Source organism: Myxine glutinosa, chromosome 6 (assembly GCF_964187855.1).
Source record: "Myxine glutinosa chromosome 6, kmMyxGlut1.1, whole genome shotgun sequence".
Classification (NCBI taxonomy): domain Eukaryota; kingdom Metazoa; phylum Chordata; class Myxini; order Myxiniformes; family Myxinidae; genus Myxine; species Myxine glutinosa.
In genome coordinates this window covers 30,161,204-30,179,297 of record NC_136266.1, presented here as the reverse complement: position 1 = coordinate 30,179,297, position 18,094 = coordinate 30,161,204, and the positions used below count along the sequence as shown (strand labels likewise).

At 46.4% G+C, this 18,094-nt stretch overlaps 1 protein-coding gene across 7 annotated transcripts in view; it reads left to right on the top strand.

The window, feature by feature from the left end:
* Positions 1-4,298, top strand: part of DUS2 (dihydrouridine synthase 2) — an 84,585-nt gene extending 80,287 nt beyond the window's left edge. For 6 of the 7 annotated variants that reach the window (XM_078779707.1, XM_078779708.1, XM_078779710.1 and 3 more), the window contains 2 exons: positions 3,788-3,960; positions 4,046-4,298. In XM_078779707.1, the coding sequence (XP_078635833.1) occupies positions 3,788-3,960; positions 4,046-4,185 (313 nt within the window). In that variant the 3' untranslated portion in view covers positions 4,186-4,298. The remainder of the gene's footprint in view (positions 1-3,787; positions 3,961-4,045) is intronic. The other variant, XM_078779709.1, reaches the window with a different exon arrangement.
* Positions 4,299-18,094: the final 13,796 nt, after the last annotated feature.

Genomic DNA, 18,094 nt, shown 5'->3' with positions numbered 1-18,094 from the left:
CACTGGTTGCTGCCTCTGGCACTGGGTGCTGCCTCTGGCACTGGGTGCTGCCTCTGGCATGGGGTGCTGCCTCTGGCACTGGGTGCTGCCTCTGGCACTGGGTGCTGCCTCTGGCACTGGGTGCCTTAAATGTGTGCATGGCATCATGAAATCAGGAGATTACCAAGGCATTTTGGAGTGCAATGTTCAACCCAGTGTCAGAAAGCTGAGTCGCCGTCGAAGGTCATGGGTCTTGCAGCAGGACAATGACCTCAAACACACTTCAAAAAGCACCCAGGAATGGTTCAAGACAAAACACTGAACAGTTCTAAAGTGGCCAGCAATGAGTCCAGATCTAAATCCCATTGAACACCTGTTGGGAGATCTAAAAACAGCAGTTGGGAGAAGGCACCCTTCAAACCTGGGAGAACTGGAGCAGTTTGCACAAGGGTGGGTTAAACTGCCAGTAGAGAGGTGTAGGAAGCTCATTCATGGCTATAGGAAGTGCTTTACTGCAGTTATTTTGTCCAAAGACCAAATATTAAGTCTAGGGTGTCAATAATTTTGTCAATGCCATTTTTTTTATTTTGTGATTTTAAGGATATATTACGTTCTGAATGAAAAACAAAGGTTCTGTAATATTGTTACATTTGTGGGGGTAGGCATGAAATACCTTAATGAAGTGGGATTGTGTAGGCATTAGTATGGACCATGTGATGCGAAGAAGCAGAAGAAGCAGCTATCTCGATGCACATAAGCATGAGTGTTTGCGTGTCTTCGGACAGGGGGTGGAGCTTGTGTTATCTCGATAGGGTTTAAGACTAGTATAACTCCCAGTATGTATTGCCTCCCTGTGATTTGTCCCTTCGTTTTTTTTGTTCTTTTTGTGGGGGTTTTTTGGATACAAGATCGAGGCTCATGCAAGAGCTAACATTAATCACAAAAAAAGAAACGGACACATAAATAAGAAGACGATACTTGCAAAATCGCCGCCCCCCCCCCCCCCCCCCCCCAAGAAAAAAATTCCATTGATACAGCAAATTGTCCATTTCATCAAGATTAAAATTGACAGTCTTGATTAAAGCTTGGGTCAATCGGAAGAAAAGTGATTTTTTGGAAGGTTGACCTTGAGTTGACCTTTGACCTTTTGACCTCAAATATAGTTTCCTAATTTAATGACTCAATGTGCAAATGCTGTTCAATTTTCAAGTCAATTGGATGAAAATTGAGGATTTTTGAAACTTGGCCTAGGTTGACCTTTTGGCCGATGTTCACCTAAAATATAATTTGTGGTTGAATTCAGTAACCAGATATGCAAGTCATCTTCAAATTTCAAGTCCATTGGCTGAAAATTGAGGATTTTAGAAATTTGGCCTATGTTGACCTGATCAATGAGTCGGAGAGATCATTGATGAACACCAGAAAAAGCACAGGGCCCAGAACACTGCCTTGGGGAACTCCAGCCTGAACAGGAAGGGGAGATGAGAGAAATCCATTCAGGGCCACATGTTGACTACGACCAAAGAGGAAGTCCGCAAGCCATGCGTGGAGATTTCCATGGATACCACAGGAGGAGAGTTTGGTGAGCAGAGTGGGGTGCCAGACCGTGTCAAGGGAGGCGGCTCTGATTTCCTGTTTGGCATTGAGACAGCAGAAACAGCATGTCCAGAGTAGATTGACCTGGTCTGAAACCAAATATGCTCGGAGATCAAGCCATTTGATATTCGAAGCAATGATGGATTCCATGACTTTGCTGATAATTGGGAGCAGGCTGATTGGTCTGTAGTTACAAGGATCTGTTTTTGCACCTTTCTTATGTAAAGTGGTAATGTTGGCTGATTTCCAAGCTGATGGCAAATGACCTTGAGCAAAAGAGAGGGTGAAGAGAACAGAGAGAGGGTGTGAAAGAGCGGAAGAGCAGGATTTTAGGACCCGTGGGCTGATGCCGTCTGGTCCAGTTGCAGAATCAGTCGAGGATTGACAGAAACTTCTCCTTCTTGTCAGTAGAGAAGGACACAGAGTCCAGGAGCAGCTGGGTATGACTGGGTAAGTTGGGTACAGAGAGAGACAGGTTTGGGACACAAGATTTTGAGGCAAACAGAGTTGAGGCATTCAGATTTTCATCAAAAAGGGCCGCCACTACAACAACCATAATCGCCCGACAGAAACCCGAACATTTGCCGATCGGCAAAGGAACCCCACCCAGCCGAACATTCCCGAAGGTCGGCTAGGCTCAGCCTCGGAGTACCGGAATTGATGGTTCATGCCCCAATCTTCATCATTGGGCATCAAGAATGGCTGTGAGGCCACGCCCCAAATTGATAGGGACGATTGGATTGATAGGGACGATTGGACAGCGCTGCGTGATTTGTCAAAAGAATGAAGTAATTGGGGCACTTGGAGAAAAAGCAAGAGGAGACAACATTTTCTCTCTTTTGTGTTGGCTTTCAAAGAGAACGGCTGCGGTTGCCTTTTGCTCTTGTCGTGGTCTTGATCGCGGTGGTCGCTTCGTTGTTTTGCATGGAAGGTTGATGGGCGCTCGTCTGTGTGCACCGGAGAGATCATCGGAGCCTTGTTAGCGAAGGAGGGCCGCCTGCACTGATTACCTCACGGTCGGGGTGCGACGGAAAAAAAAGTGTCTCCGCGTTATTGTTGGAGTGGGACCCACTAGCTTCGGCCGCTTTGGAACTGCCGACTCAATCGACGCCCTCGCTGGAACAGTAAAGCTGAGTTCAGCCGATTAGAAAAGAAACATTATTTTCTTTTCTTTTATAATTCCCCTGTCTGTATATGAGTCGGAGTGGAGGATCCACAACCGAGGAATTTAAGTTTACCTCACCTTTCGTTGTCTTTTACATTACTGTAAATAAATTTATATTTGTTGAATTTTACTTTTCTGTCTTGTTTTGTTTATTTGTTCTGTGGGTTCGGATTAACCCCGTGTTCCTGATTAGATAAGGTTTCGGGCTTTTCCCGCGCGCACCAAAGACAATCCCGCCAAGTTCGAATTATGCCTCGGAGTTAACAACATTCAGCTTTCCGTCGCCCTGCGGTGTTCACCACAGGGCTGACGTGACTATTAACAGTGAAATAAAGAATTGTGGAGACCAAATACTTTTGGCAATTTCAACTTAATTTTCGAGAAATTTGTGAGTTATTTGAAAAAAGTGCAAGGGTGCCCATATTTTTGGCCACGACTATGAGCAAGAGCATTTTGGATCAGGATTTGCTGCATTTCCATCCCTCCTGTACCTTTCAGTGTTGCAGGCCATATTGTTGTAACAATAATAAACTTGAAAGTTCATACTTATTCCAAATAAATTTTATTTGCAGTGGACGAGATGCATGATGTTGATAAAGTAAGACTTTTTAAATTGAAGAATTCCTTGTGAGATATTGTGATATTGTTTTCCTTGTAAGATATTATTGTGTGCTTTACCCCCACATTGTACCATAGTGCTGTAGAGACATTATGATGAAGGATAAAGTATAGTACGATACTTTTTTGGGCATCATAATTCAGCATTTTGAGATGGGAAGCCTGTATGGGACAATGCAACTTCTGGGATGCCACACCCACCTGAAATGTAAACCTTGTGTATCTGAAATGTATCTTTCATGCATCAACTATAAATCCACCTGAAATGTATCTTTAATCGTGCATCAACTATAAATAAACAAAAAAATAATGTTGCAAAGTTAGTGATATGCAGGAAATGCACAATACTGATGTTTTTTTGTTTTTCTCCAGACCCTCACTCCGTTTTACAACAATAATCCTAACACAAATCCTAATTATTGCTTTTAGGGAGAAGGGGAAAAAACAAGCAGAACAGGCCACGGCTATGGTGTGCCTGCATGTGCTGGGCATCGAGGATGCACGTCTCGAGGTGCCACCAGTCGCATCGATTCGTGGGAAGCATGAGCGGGGTGGAGAGATAAATGGAGATGGACATATGGGAGAGGAAACAAATGAAGAAGGTGATAAAAAGAAAATTTGCATCCAAAAGGTGTTTGCGCGTGGTGGAAGCGATTCAACTGAACATTGATTTTCATTTTTTGTTAGCATCAAGTGGAGAATGCAAGAATTTGCACAATATTCATTGCTTGAGGAACACGTGGATCCAAAGAAGAACCTCAGGAAGTTGCAGAGTGCTTTGGAGTTTTCGGGATATTTCCATCTTGTTTACCAGACCTCTGACTTAATTTCAAGTTATCCAGTCTTACAGAAAGTAGAGTATTTGCCGGTTACAGGAAGGTTACAGAAAGTCGATTTCAACTGTAGCGGGATTAAACGATCAATATATATATATATATATATATATATATATATATATATATATATATATATATATATATATATATTGTAACGATTTTGAGAAGTGTAACGGGTTTTGAGAAGTGTAACGGGTTTTGAGGAGTGTAACAATTTTGGAGGAAGGGTAACGGATGTGAAGAGTATGGTTTTGGTATGGTAACATCCTGGTAATGTAAATAATGGTCGCAGCCATCCTCCTAATTAATTTCATAGAACATACACGCAGGTCACGATATATCTTTTAAATAGTGTATTTCCTTATTCCATGTAGGCTAAGTATGTGTTTTCCACTAGATTGACTTTGCATTGTATCAAACAAAATAAGCGTAGGCCCTTCCAATTTCCCCAAAACCTCCCTTCCATTTGCCTTCCGCATTTTGGTCGGTTTTTCTCTTCAACCACCATTGGCCACGAGGTAAGGTTGGAGAAGAAAGGCGTGTCTCCACCTCGTCAGAAGAGGGCAGGAGTGAACCGGCCCTAACAGCCAATCAACACCGCGGTGAGTGACCCGGTAGGCGTGCCCTCGGAGCCGGCGGCTTAATTCCGCCGGAGGTGATAAAAGCGAATGTAAGGAACGGCTTGACAGAAGAGGCCTTGAGAGATACGCTGGGGGATGACCTGGAAGAGGAGCGCAATCCACCGCAAGCCCTACCTACCTACCTGCCTGCAATATCCCCTGTCGTTGGAGAGACGCGCTGAACGGAGGGAGACGGCTCCACCCCAGGAAGAGGAGCAGGTGTGCCGAGCCAGCGCGTGACGGCCGCGGATACGCGACGGAGGTTTTCCCGCCAAAACCGCGAGGGGTTGAAAGCTGCGGCCTCCGACCTTGCCTTCCTCTCAAGCAATCAACCTCGAGCCATTACCTGCCTGCAATATCCACCGTGTGAGTGTGAACGTCCTGTCCTACTCGTTTGTCTTGGGGATTAAGTAAATGAAATAGAATAAGTTAACAATGCACGGTGTGACTGCTCTTTTCCATCTAGTGCTGTAAATAATATTGGTCGCTCTAAAATATTGCTTGTGTGTGTATAATAAATCTGTTCTTCCTCCAAACTCTGTCTTTCTTCTCTCTTCTTCTCTTTCGGTCGCTTTAGAGGTTTCCCAATTGAATATCTGTAGCGCGATTAGTCAACGTTCGGTTGGAATCGGGTTCTAATCGGGGAGTAACTGTTCGGACGCGGTTAAATACACCACCGCTCGGTCAATATAACATCTAAAAGCCGTGTCCGTAACAATTGGTGTCGGGGAGTGAGATCGACCCGGAGCGCGCTGCACGCGCTCAAAATTATAAAGCGGACGAAATTGTGTTGTTTTATAAAACCCGAATTTTGAGATCGCGCCATGGACAATCAAGGCGATCGGATGTCGGTGGGGGAGATAGACGGGTTAGGGGTAACCCAGGAACCAGGGGAAATGTATGTGGAAGAAAGGGAGGAGGAGAGCAATGAGGAGGCGGTTGAGGGGGTGTCAGACGCGCAAAATGGCGTCCTCGCGCACGTGGGTGTAGCGGCACCAAATTTTGCCACGCCCGCGACCGTGGTAGCGCCCCTGGTGGATTCAAACCTTTTGTTGCTACAAATCGGGGCCCTTATGGACAAAATGAGGGACGAAGCGAGGGCTAATAGTGAGCGATTAGAGGGCCAAATGGGGGCAATGGGGGGCAAAATGGGGGGAAAAATGGGGGAAATGGGGGAACGGCTAGAAGCTAAATTTGAGGGGTTAGACAATGGGATAGAAGGAGTGAAACATGGGTTAACGGGGGTGGAAAACAGAATGGCTGCCCAGGAGAATCAGTTAGAGGGGGTGAAAAATGGGCTAATGGGGTTAGAAAATAGGATGGAGGACAAATTGCGGGAAATAGGGGAACAATCCGCCCGGGAAATCGAACAGATGGGGAACCAGATGGAGGAGGTGAAGGAGGAGATACGACGAGGTGTAAGTGAGGAGGTCTCTGGGCTACGCGAGGAGGTAAAGCGAGGCGAAAAGCGTATGGAGAAAGAGGTGAGAAATAATACGGTTAGGTTACAGGGGGGAATAGAGAGTCTGACGAAGGGAGTAGAACAGCTGACAGTCGGACAAAGGGAACTAGCGGACCAAGTGGAAAAGAACACTGCAATCATCGGGGGTTTAAAAGCGACACAAAAAGACATAAAAAATGAATTAATAGCGACACAAAAGGAATGTCAAATGGTACATGAGGGATTGACGAAGAGGTTGGAAGAGGTGACAGAAGTAATGGAGACGAAGGACCGGGAGGTAAGGACGCACATAGAAACGGTTAAAGTAGCAATGGAGGAAGAAATAGAGGGGGCGCACCGGGAGCTGAAGGAGGTAAAGGAAAAATTAGAGGAGGTGGAAGAAGGGGTGAGTGAAATTAAAAAGAGACGGAGGGAAACTAAGAGGGAGATAAAGGAGGAAGTCATGGAATATGTACAAGGTCTGTGTTCAAATCATGATGCGGTGCTCACTAACCAAATAAAAAGTTTGCAGGTGGCGGAGGAGGTGCGACGAGGTACGGAGGTGAGTGGCAATGTACATGATGTAAGGGGAGATTCAGTCGGCTTGGGGATTGGTTTGGATCCGGGTGTTCGTGAAAGGCCGTTGGTGAAGTGTGTGACAGGTCAGGTGTGCGAAAAAAGAGGTGTGCGAGAATGTCCGACCATGGGGTGTGTGAGGAAAAAGTGCACGCCGAGGAGTGAGTGTGCCGTCAGGAGTGAGCCGGTCGGAGCGCGTGTGCGAGGGGGTACATGGAAGCGCGGTGTGGTGAGTGTTACGGAGGAAGTAACGAAAGAGTGTACACCTGTGGTGAGTGTTACGGAGGAAGTAACGAGAGAGTGTACACTTGTGGTGAGTGTTACAGAGGATGTAACGAGGAAGTGTACGCCTGTGGTGAGTGTTACAGAGGATGTAACGGGAGGGTGTGCGCGAGAAAGGTGTGTAATGGACGGGTGCATGAGGAAAGAGTGTGCCGTCGAAAGTAAGGGTGAGTGCGCTGTCAAGAATGGAGGTGAGAGTATTGAGAGTGACAAGGAGAGTGAGTTGGTTGTGACAGGGGAGCGAGGATGTACACCTGGGATGGAAGGATGCACACCTGGAATGGTAGAGCGTGAGTGGGAATGCACGCTGGAGTTGGTGGTGAGGCACGTGGTTGGGTGTGCGAATGAGGGCACACCTGTGATTGTCACAGAGGAGGTGACCGAGGAGGGGGTGCGAAGCGGTGTGTTGGTGAGGTGTGCGAGCGACGAGTGTGTGCCAAAGTGTTCGGTGGTCAGGTGTGTGACCAAGGCTGTGAGTGGAATGAGGGTACCTGGGTGTGTAAGGAAGGGTACGAGGAGCATGGGCACGGCTGGATGTGTGAGCAAGGAACGGGCTGCGGGGTGTAAGCATGCAGGTGAAGCATCGACATTAAACGGGTTAGAGGTTAGGTCGACTTTTAGCCGAATCGGGCCCTCGGTGCGTGCCGGGCCTCGCTTTGAACGGCCGCGTCCGTGCTCCACTAGGCGGAGCTGGCAGCCCGATAGAAAGGGTCGTCATGGCGACCACTTTTTGGTGAGACGTGCCGGCAGGTCGAGATCGGGACATTGGATGGCTCCACGCCGAGGTGATGCGTGGGATCTCGGCCCGGGTAAGCCCCCGCCCCGGCCCCGAATGCGGGACGCATCCAGCCGCCAGCACAAAAGAATCCGCGTTCAGTGCTCGGCTGTACGAAGCCGGGCTGTAGATGTGAATTGGCGCACCGAGAGGATGTAATAAGTAGACGGGTGATGGTGATAGTGATAGTGATTTAAAACGAAATTTAGAAAAGTGAATAGAATTGGCAGTAAATGGAAAATTTTTGAATTGTTGGATTTGGACGAGCGAAATTGGTAGTGAGAGACCCCCGTTGTGGTGGGATGGCAAATCCACCATCCCTCACAGGTGGGGGCAAATGCGCAATAGTTTATGGGGTGGCTATGACAACCGAGCCAGGGAGGGCTTGGATAATTGTAGGGATCTAGCGAAGATGACATTAGGTAACGTTAAGGTTAGTTAGTGACTGATACCTGTAGTGGGGACGCAGGTAGATTAGTGTGGATGATAATGACGTGGGAGCGCAATAGTTTAAAGGGACGACTGGGAAGCGCAAGTTTCAGAGGGGAGTAGTTAGCTGAGATGATGCCGTGTGTGTGAGGATTGGACAGGTGAGAATGGAACAGGTGTGATTGCACAGGTGTGCAACTGAACAGGTGTGTGGAGCAGTGTATGAGGGAGTAGTGGTGATTGCGTGTTGTGTTGACCAAATGGTCCAGGAAGAAAGGAGGGTGCAGGTGGCACCAGGTATGATTGCACAGGTGTGCAACGACAGGTGAATGAAGAACAGGTGTAAATGGGTGTATGGAATAAATGGTATGGAGTATTGGAATGGATGGTCGTGGAGTGAGTATGGTGGAAATTGTGGAGTGGAGTGGATGGTGCGAAGGTGTGAATGGGGGAAGAGTGGACCCCCATCACGGATACCCGGGGCGGGTAGTGTAAGTGTTAGGTAGAGGGTATAGGTAAATTGTGGTTGGATATTGGCATCTGTGGTGCGAGTGGAAGAATGGTCTTTGGATGGGTGCATTAGTGTTGTGGAAATGGCTGGGCGTGTAGCCTGTTAGTGTGTGTAGTTGGTTTGGGCACTCCACCACTGTGAGGATGTCGGCCAGGTGAGGCCGCAGGTGGGCTCTGGGAGCCGGTAGTAGTTGTTGTGGATGGGGCCCGAGGATCCGGAGGACGGACCCGGGTAGCCCAGTGCCAGAGGGCACCAGTGGGGTGACAGATCCAAGAGGGGTCTTCCCCAGTTAGTTAGGTTAGGGTGAGGAGCAGGTAAGCTCGGGTGGCAACTACAGTGGTGGAGGTGTGCAGGTGGGTAGACCTGTTGGGAGAGGTACACGTCGCAGCCCAGAAATTGTGCTAGAGCACCGGGAGATGAATCGGGGGAGTGAGACCCCAAATTGAGGAGCACCACAGTTTGGTCAATGGGAATTTGGTTTTTAGAACCAATAGTGTAAGTGGCCAATGGATTGGCGGGGAAAGACCCCGGGTAGTGTAAAGTGTGTTAAAATCATTTAGAGGATAGTTAGGATGAAGGATCTCCTCACACCATCTGCATCCACTCACCTGAGGTGACAGGTACTCCACACCATGCCATGTTTGATTATTTTTTACTGTGCAAATGTTTGGGTTGTGAGACGCATCATGACGTGGGTGTGACATTGTGCGTAATTCCATCTCTCCCTCCTTTTGAGGATTGATGATGAATTGATGATGGCAAATTTTGAAGTAAAGGGATTGTGGAGACGAATTTGGTATAGGGGAAATATGGGGAAGACGTGACAGTAGTGACGAATTTGTAAATGTGTAGATTTTTGTACATATGGGGTGAGAACAAGGGTAGGGTAGGCGACAGGGGGGTGACGTACGGTAGGGACGAGCTTTCTCACTTCGGCCTCCGTACGCATTTCACCTTGCATTGCCTTATTGACGTGTACCCTTGTGACCTTACCCCTCGCTCAATTGTCTTTCTTTTGTCTCCCACATGACCTGTGCGCCATTGGGTGCCGAGGGGAGCGTGCGTGAGGTGGCCATTGTGCGCCCGAGATTCCCAGAACCAGCACGCATTGCGTTGATGTACCACTTTATGGACCGCTGTTCGGCGGCCAAGTACCACTTGATGGACCCCAGGTTCTGGGGCAGAGCACCTCTGTTGGAGACCGGCCATAGTGGCCAGGGAATCTTGCTTGCGGACCTCGGTAAGGTGGCACCTATGCCAAACAGGTGGACCACCCTTAGTTGGCCCCTGAGGCCCTAAATAATAATAAAAAACGAACACAAGTTGTGCTTTTTATTATGTCCAAATAGGCCGCATGAAGCCAGAAGACGTCAGGAAGAACATCGGCCCAGCAGACAAGGAGAAGACCACCACCAGTTGTTTTGTTGTGTTTATTATGAACCATGGTGACTGCGCACCGAGTGGTGCTTTGTGGTGCTTGTGGTGCTTTTGGGTGCTTTTGGGTGCTTTGGTGGTATTGGTACTGGTGCATCGATGCAATGCGTGCTGTCTCCTCCCTCCCAACAGGAATTTCTTTCTCTTGTTCCCTAAAAAGAAAAAAAAAAAACACACAGGTCCTGGGTTGCGTTGTAAATAAGAAATCACGTCATTGTAAATAATGCTCCCCACCGTAAATGTATAGTTTCAGAATAATTCCGTAATTCGGTTAGCTGTGGGCTTGAGTCTGTTAGACAGGATGCAATGCAATAGGGGGACATACTTATTTGTGTTTTAAAATTGTCACACTCAGGGTCAGGTTAATTGTAGAGGGAATTACACCTACATGTCACACTCAGTTAAGTCTAGTAGGCCCGAGGACGTGCCTGAAGAAAGGAGGGTGCAGTGTAACGATTTTGAGAAGTGTAACGGGTTTTGAGAAGTGTAACGGGTTTTGAGGAGTGTAACAATTTTGGAGGAAGGGTAACGGATGTGAAGAGTATGGTTTTGGTATGGTAACATCCTGGTAATGTAAATAATGGTCGCAGCCGTCCTCCTAATTAATTTCATAGAACATACACGCAGGTCACGATATATCTTTTAAATAGTGTATTTCCTTATTCCATGTAGGCTAAGTATGTGTTTTCCACTAGATTGACTTTGCATTGTATCAAACAAAATAAGCGTAGGCCCTTCCAATTTCCCCAAAACCTCCCTTCCATTTGCCTTCCGCATTTTGGTCGGTTTTTCTCTTCAACCACCATTGGCCACGAGGTAAGGTTGGAGAAGAAAGGCGTGTCTCCACCTCGTCAGAAGAGGGCAGGAGTGAACCGGCCCTAACAGCCAATCAACACCGCGGTGAGTGACCCGGTAGGCGTGCCCTCGGAGCCGGCGGCTTAATTCCGCCGGAGGTGATAAAAGCGAATGTAAGGAACGGCTTGACAGAAGAGGCCTTGAGAGATACGCTGGGGGATGACCTGGAAGAGGAGCGCAATCCACCGCAAGCCCTACCTACCTACCTGCCTGCAATATCCCCTGTCGTTGGAGAGACGCGCTGAACGGAGGGAGACGGCTCCACCCCAGGAAGAGGAGCAGGTGTGCCGAGCCAGCGCGTGACGGCCGCGGATACGCGACGGAGGTTTTCCCGCCAAAACCGCGAGGGGTTGAAAGCTGCGGCCTCCGACCTTGCCTTCCTCTCAAGCAATCAACCTCGAGCCATTACCTGCCTGCAATATCCACCGTGTGAGTGTGAACGTCCTGTCCTACTCGTTTGTCTTGGGGATTAAGTAAATGAAATAGAATAAGTTAACAATGCACGGTGTGACTGCTCTTTTCCATCTAGTGCTGTAAATAATATTGGTCGCTCTAAAATATTGCTTGTGTGTGTATAATAAATCTGTTCTTCCTCCAAACTCTGTCTTTCTTCTCTCTTCTTCTCTTTCGGTCGCTTTAGAGGTTTCCCAATTGAATATCTGTAGCGCGATTAGTCAACGTTCGGTTGGAATCGGGTTCTAATCGGGGAGTAACTGTTCGGACGCGGTTAAATACACCACCGCTCGGTCAATATAACATCTAAAAGCCGTGTCCGTAACAATATATATGCCTGGCAAAACTGCCGTGCAGCTCATAGAGACTGTATTTGGAGGGAGAGGTGCACAATATTTGATTAATTGCATAATTAAAATCAATAAAAGATTGTCATAAAATATTTTGTATATATATATATATATACATATATATATATATATATATATATATATATATATATATATATACACACATACAGGGTGGTCCAGAAACCCTGGGCACATTTTAAAGAACGATACCTGCAACAAACAACCATGGTTATTATTGTTCTTTGGTGCAAAACAAAACATGATTACTCGTTAATCAGTCCAATATACATGAAACAGATCAGTTCAAACTGCTTTCCTTCATTGTCTATGCACAGCTGTAGCTGTGACAAAACACTGACACACAGTTCTGCATGTTTCAGTTGTTAAGGCAGCAGTCTCATTAAGGATGAATTGTTTCAAGTCTCTTCGGGTCGTAGGATTCCTCGCATACACTTTGTGTTTGAGGAAACCCCAAAGGAAAAAAATCACAGCGTGTTAAATCACAAGACCACGACGGACAATCCATTTGTCTGTAAAGTTCAAATAAAGGGCCTGGCGTACACTAGCAGAATAATGAGCAGGCGCACCATCATGCATGAACCACATTTGGCCATCATTGAGTGGAAATGCATGCTGCTCCAACATTACAAGGTAATTTGCAGCATTCACATTTTCTTCGCAAAATATTGGTCCAACAATGCCTCCAGAAGAAATGCCTACCCAGATGGACACACCAGCCTGATACTGGACGTTGTGCTCAACTTAAACGTGGGTTGTCTACTGCTACATATCACGCTGTTATGATGATTCACAGAACCAGATAAAGTAAACTTGGATTCATCTGACCACAATATCCTGTTCTGCAAATCATTGTCCATATCCATTAACCCAAGCAATGTCTCACATGCCTCAACGCGCCTGTCAAAATCATCCTCAGTTAGTTGGTGAATTAATCTGGGTATATATGGTTTCGCATTAAGGTCTTTTAGTATCTTACTAGAATTCACCAAATGTCCGTCTGTCCGTCCGTTCCCAGGTACCGCAAAAACGGCTGAACCAATCGCAACAACATTTTGGGTGGGTAATCCTGGGACACCTGGAGTAAAATAGGCTATATTGTTTTTCCAGTTTTTCCAAACACGATGGAATAATATTTACCGATATGAACAGTGATGTGGCTTTTATTGAAATTCTACAAATACTGTTTCGATTTTGGTGACTTGCGTGTGATATGATTTAACGGATATTTATATAAATCGTTAAAAAAAACTTTTTTTAAAGCCTTCAATTTCTGATATTTTGCCTTTTCATTTGGGCCTCTTAATTGAAGCCCCATCCGTAGGGCAGATACCGTTGCTAGTTATTCAAATCGATGATCGGCTTATGTTGGTGACGTTTGATAAACGACGAGTTGATAATGGTGTGTTACTGTCGAGTTGTTGTTGAATGACCGCTCTGCTTTCCTCAGTTCGAACATTACGTGGCCGACCTGGTGACTGTTTTGGAAGAATGCTGCCGGTTTCATCAAACTCATTGTTTATTTTGCCGATGGTTCTTCTGTCAATTGCGTTGGTGCCACATTCTTTGACAAGTTGTCTGTGAACTTCAGCCGAATTTCCAGATATAAAATACAAGCGTATAACGGGAATTTTTCTGTCTCACCATATCCTCCGTCATATTAGGGCGTCTAATTCACAATGAACTGAACTAATGCAAGGACAAAAACGTGTGCAGCACAGTGAGCGAAGATCACCCCGATCCATATCATGTGAGGCACCTCACCCTGTTGCGTATTAAGTGATGCCTGTGCGTGTTGAAGCGGTCACATCCATTTACGAGTAGTCATGTTTTGTTTTGCACCAAATAACAATAATAAACTTAGTTGTTTGTTGCAGGTATCGTTCTTCAAAATGTGCCCAGGGTTTCTGGACTACCCTGTATGTGTATATATATATATATATATATATATATATATATATATATATATATATATATATATATATATATATATATATATTGTCACGTTCCTGGCTATTAAAATCTTTCCGAGGAACGGATAGCCGAACATGCTGTTACTCCAAGGCATTCGTCAAATATGGTGGTGTTAATACACGAGGGGAGGTTTGGGGGGAGGAGGAGGAGGAGGATGCTGAAGAACGCTTACCTGAACGGCTCCCACTGTAAGTCCTCAAACTTGCGGAAAATAACTCGAACCGAGGCGAGATTAAAATGTACAAAAATGCCGGCTTTATTAAACGGAATGCCGGTAATACACAATAAAACGTGCGATAAAAAATAATGTCCTAAATTGGGACGTCCCCACAAACAGACTTGAAACACGGACGAAGGATAAAATAACTGGAAATAAATGTGTGGTTATTGAGTGCACTTAACTCTGATTGCTGGTGGGGTCTCGTCTTGGGTCGTAAAAATCGTCCGGGGCGCTTGCGGCCTTGCGCGTGAAACGCGTTCGTTGGTGCAAAACAGGCCTCACTGTGCATCCCTTCACTCCGGGCCTCGCGCGTGAAATGAACAGGAGTTGTCACGCAGCTCGTCATTCTTGCTTGGGGAAAAACCGCAGCTCTCCGTCCCCGGCTCTTCCACCTCACGACCACCAGCCCGATGCCGGAACACGGCTGCTCGTGCCGAATCCTCCCCGTACACTATCGCTTTTGGAACGAGAGGGTCAAGAGCGAATGTTCGCTCTCAATGCCCAGACGAACAGGGGAATGAGGAGAAGTTGCCAGCACAACTGTTATCGCCAGACCCAAAACCGAGAAGGGGGAGGAGAGGAGCAATTATGACCGTTCGCTATGGCATCAAAAAATGAGAGAGAAGGTGTCTGCCATTCCAACTATTTTTACACCCCACTCTGACGTCATCGGTCGTGCTTCGCCACTCAGCGAGTCCCTTCTTACCAGTCCTCCCAATTCAAGAGCCCTGCCCAATCACGGCTCCTCGGGCGTGTCTTCATGGATCTTTCGTCCTATGCGTCCTTTCCAGTCGGGGTAATCAGCCCAAGTGATTCATCTGGGTTTCTGGTTAGTTTTATTGTTATTGGTATATTAATGGCGGGAAGGATGAGAAGGGCAGATGGTCCACAGGGCTGGTGGCAGGGAGGTTCGGGAATCGCGGCACGCCGTTGGTGGCCCACGTGAGCGTCCACGCTCTGGTGCAGTGGCGAAAACCCGGTCGTCAGTGCTGGTTGGTAACGCGTCTCTCTCCAGTGTTCCTTTCTCATGGACCTCCTCCCGCGTCTCTTGCTCCCTTCGACTCTCTTGCACCTCCTCCCGCGTCTCTCCAGTGGGGTCCTCGCGCCAAGGGTTTTATAACCATGCCCTTGGAACCCTCTCGAACCCTCTAGATGTTTCTTGCCACGCCCTATCAAGCCATGCCCACCGAGCCCTGGTTGGTCGTTAAGGGCTCTCTGGCTCCACCTTTGATGACGAGGCGGCTCCTCCCTCTTCTTCTCCGATCCTGGCCTCGTGGGCAATGGAGTTTGGGGCGAAGAAAACAGCCCAACTGTTACTGGCAGCGAACGCTGCCTTACAGCAACTGCACTTGAAGAGCATGAGACGCCGAAAGGTTCCCGCCGAAAACAGCCCAACTGTTACTGGCACCTTGCAGAGAGGAGATGATTGGGGATAAATCGAAAGGGGAACTATCTTATTTGATTGATGCAACGTAGAGTCAACTATTGGAAACGCAGCCTTACCTGGAACACAGAATAATGATATAACTATAGAGAGGTCCTAAAGTGTCCTACGTGTTGTACATGGACTAACTAAGGTGCAATCTTTAATTAACAGCCAATTAAGGGGAAATGTACACAGGGGTCATTTATAAGGGAATTTACTACTAAATTTACATGTGAAGGTTCTAAAAACTGTAACAATATAATGTATGGATGTGAATGTTATATCTGTTAATGTTAATTCATTAATGTTATTTATTAATGTTAATTCTGGGTGGCAGAGGGATAATTTGAAACGGGCTTGGTTGGTAGGGGAAGTCCGAGTGTATGCACATGCGCTATTCAATAATTACACCTAATTTGTGTCAAGTTCTGTGAAACGAGATTGATATGAAAACATTCATGTTGTCTTTGTTGCTAAATTTATTCTGGTTTCTTCAAACAAATCGCGATTTTAGTCCGCGATGTTCTTACCTCATACCAACGCACGTCCGAGTGTATGCGCATGCGCTATTCAAAAAGGCACCCCAATAACAAGAACAACAATGCGGTCCTCATCGAGCTGCTCGTTGCAGCTAAAAATTGATCCTGGGATTAGAAAATAGAGCTTGGACATATTTGGTTTAATGCATGATGTGCAAAATCCAAACATCCATCAAAACATTTTTGTTAAAAACACTGCAGGGTTAGTGGGAATAGGGGGTGGGGGGGAGGGTGCTCATTTGTTGTTTCTTTGAAAGGTATCCAAAGAGGTGTTAAAAGAATGTCATTAACCAGCTGAGTTTTTTATTATTATTTTTATTTTCTTGTATACAGAATCGAGGCTCTTGTGAGAGCTAACACATTGAACATGAAAACATTCACAGGCACATAAAACGTACAATGAAAGGAGCGGGAGACGAGGGGGGAGAAGGGAAGCACACAAGCACAACAACAGTAGATAACAGGGACGTCGATAGATCTGTGGAAGGGGAAGGCGGAGGGCTGGGGAGGTGGGAGGAGTACATGGTATAAAGCAAATTAACGCTACTAGGATTTTCAGGAAAGAAGTTTTGGATTGAAAGAGGTGGATTTGGGGTGATTTTGATCCATTTGTAGTATCTGCCTGTACCATTCCGTTACACCCATTGGTTGGAGAGTTTGCCTGGCTCCACCTGCGATTTCTTATTTTGTGAAAAATATTGCAGCCACCAAGTTGCTGCTTATTGCTATGTGAAGTCGAAGTTGTCTCTAAACTGTCATATTCACAATTGCCATGTCCTCAATACAAGTCCCTTGGTTGTAAAACAACCAAAGTGACAGTTAAAATGATTTTGATCTAACAGGTGGCACGGACCTTGTGAAGATCGGCCTCAGCAGTCTGTTAAATTTATACTTTGTCCAAATGGCTGTGTAGCATTCTATCAAGTCGGGCTTAACACGTCATTATAAATTTGTCCGAGGTCATTTCGTTGCACGATGTGTATATATGCATCACACAAGATAATTTGTTTTGTGTCGTTTATTGTCACATATCTTTTCTGCATATCTCGTGGGATTGTGAGTTGCACATGTTACATGTCGACCCCAGGGCACTGCATTGAGTGCACCAGTAACCTGGAAAATACTCGTAAATGAAGACACTGATGTGACTTTGTGTTGTTTTAAGGGTGCAACCAACATATGATAGAAGGGTAACTTTGGGGAATATTTATTAATCCCTACTGTCTACCTTAAGCACAATAATATTAATTGAATGTAACACTGAATGACTTTCCAAGGAATCCCCAAATTCAATAAGTACAAACGTCACAGACAACAATGCGGCTACAAGTTGACTCATGACTTGATGTGGCAACTTATCTCCAGTAAGTAATTTGTGCAGCAACTCCAGCGGGTTGTAAATGGGTGAAAGATCGGTGGTGAGCATGGGTGAAAGCACCTAGTCCAAGAGGGTGTGCACAGGATGAAGTGGACTGGACAGTCCTGTTTTACAAGTCCTCAGAAGGTGAAGTCGTCATTATCACCGAAGCATCGAGAAGAACCTGAGTCCACAGGTAAAGCTGTATCACAGATGATTAAGATGGGAACTCCAAGTTGTGAAGGACCATGTGTTACTTTGGATAGGAGTGGTTAGATGGGCGAATGAGCTCAGATAATCAGCCACGGCCTTCTCGAAAATGGCGTGGAAATCACCCGAAATGGTGCTAATGAGAAGGCATACAAGTTTTGAGTCAGTCTCTCTCTCTCTCTCTCTCTCTCTCTCTCTCTCTCTCTCTGTCTCTGTCTCTGTCTCTCTCTCTGTCTCTCTCTCTCTCGTGCTGTTGGAGTCATCTGGACTCTCATCCACCAGATGTGCAGAGCCATCTGCCATTTAAACCGCATGGCTGCGGACTGTTACCCTGGTAAGGGGGGCTGGCAGATACGACACCTTGCCCACAGGTGACATGGGGTAATGCAAGGCAGGGGCATCTATCTCCCTGAGGTATCAGATGACACCC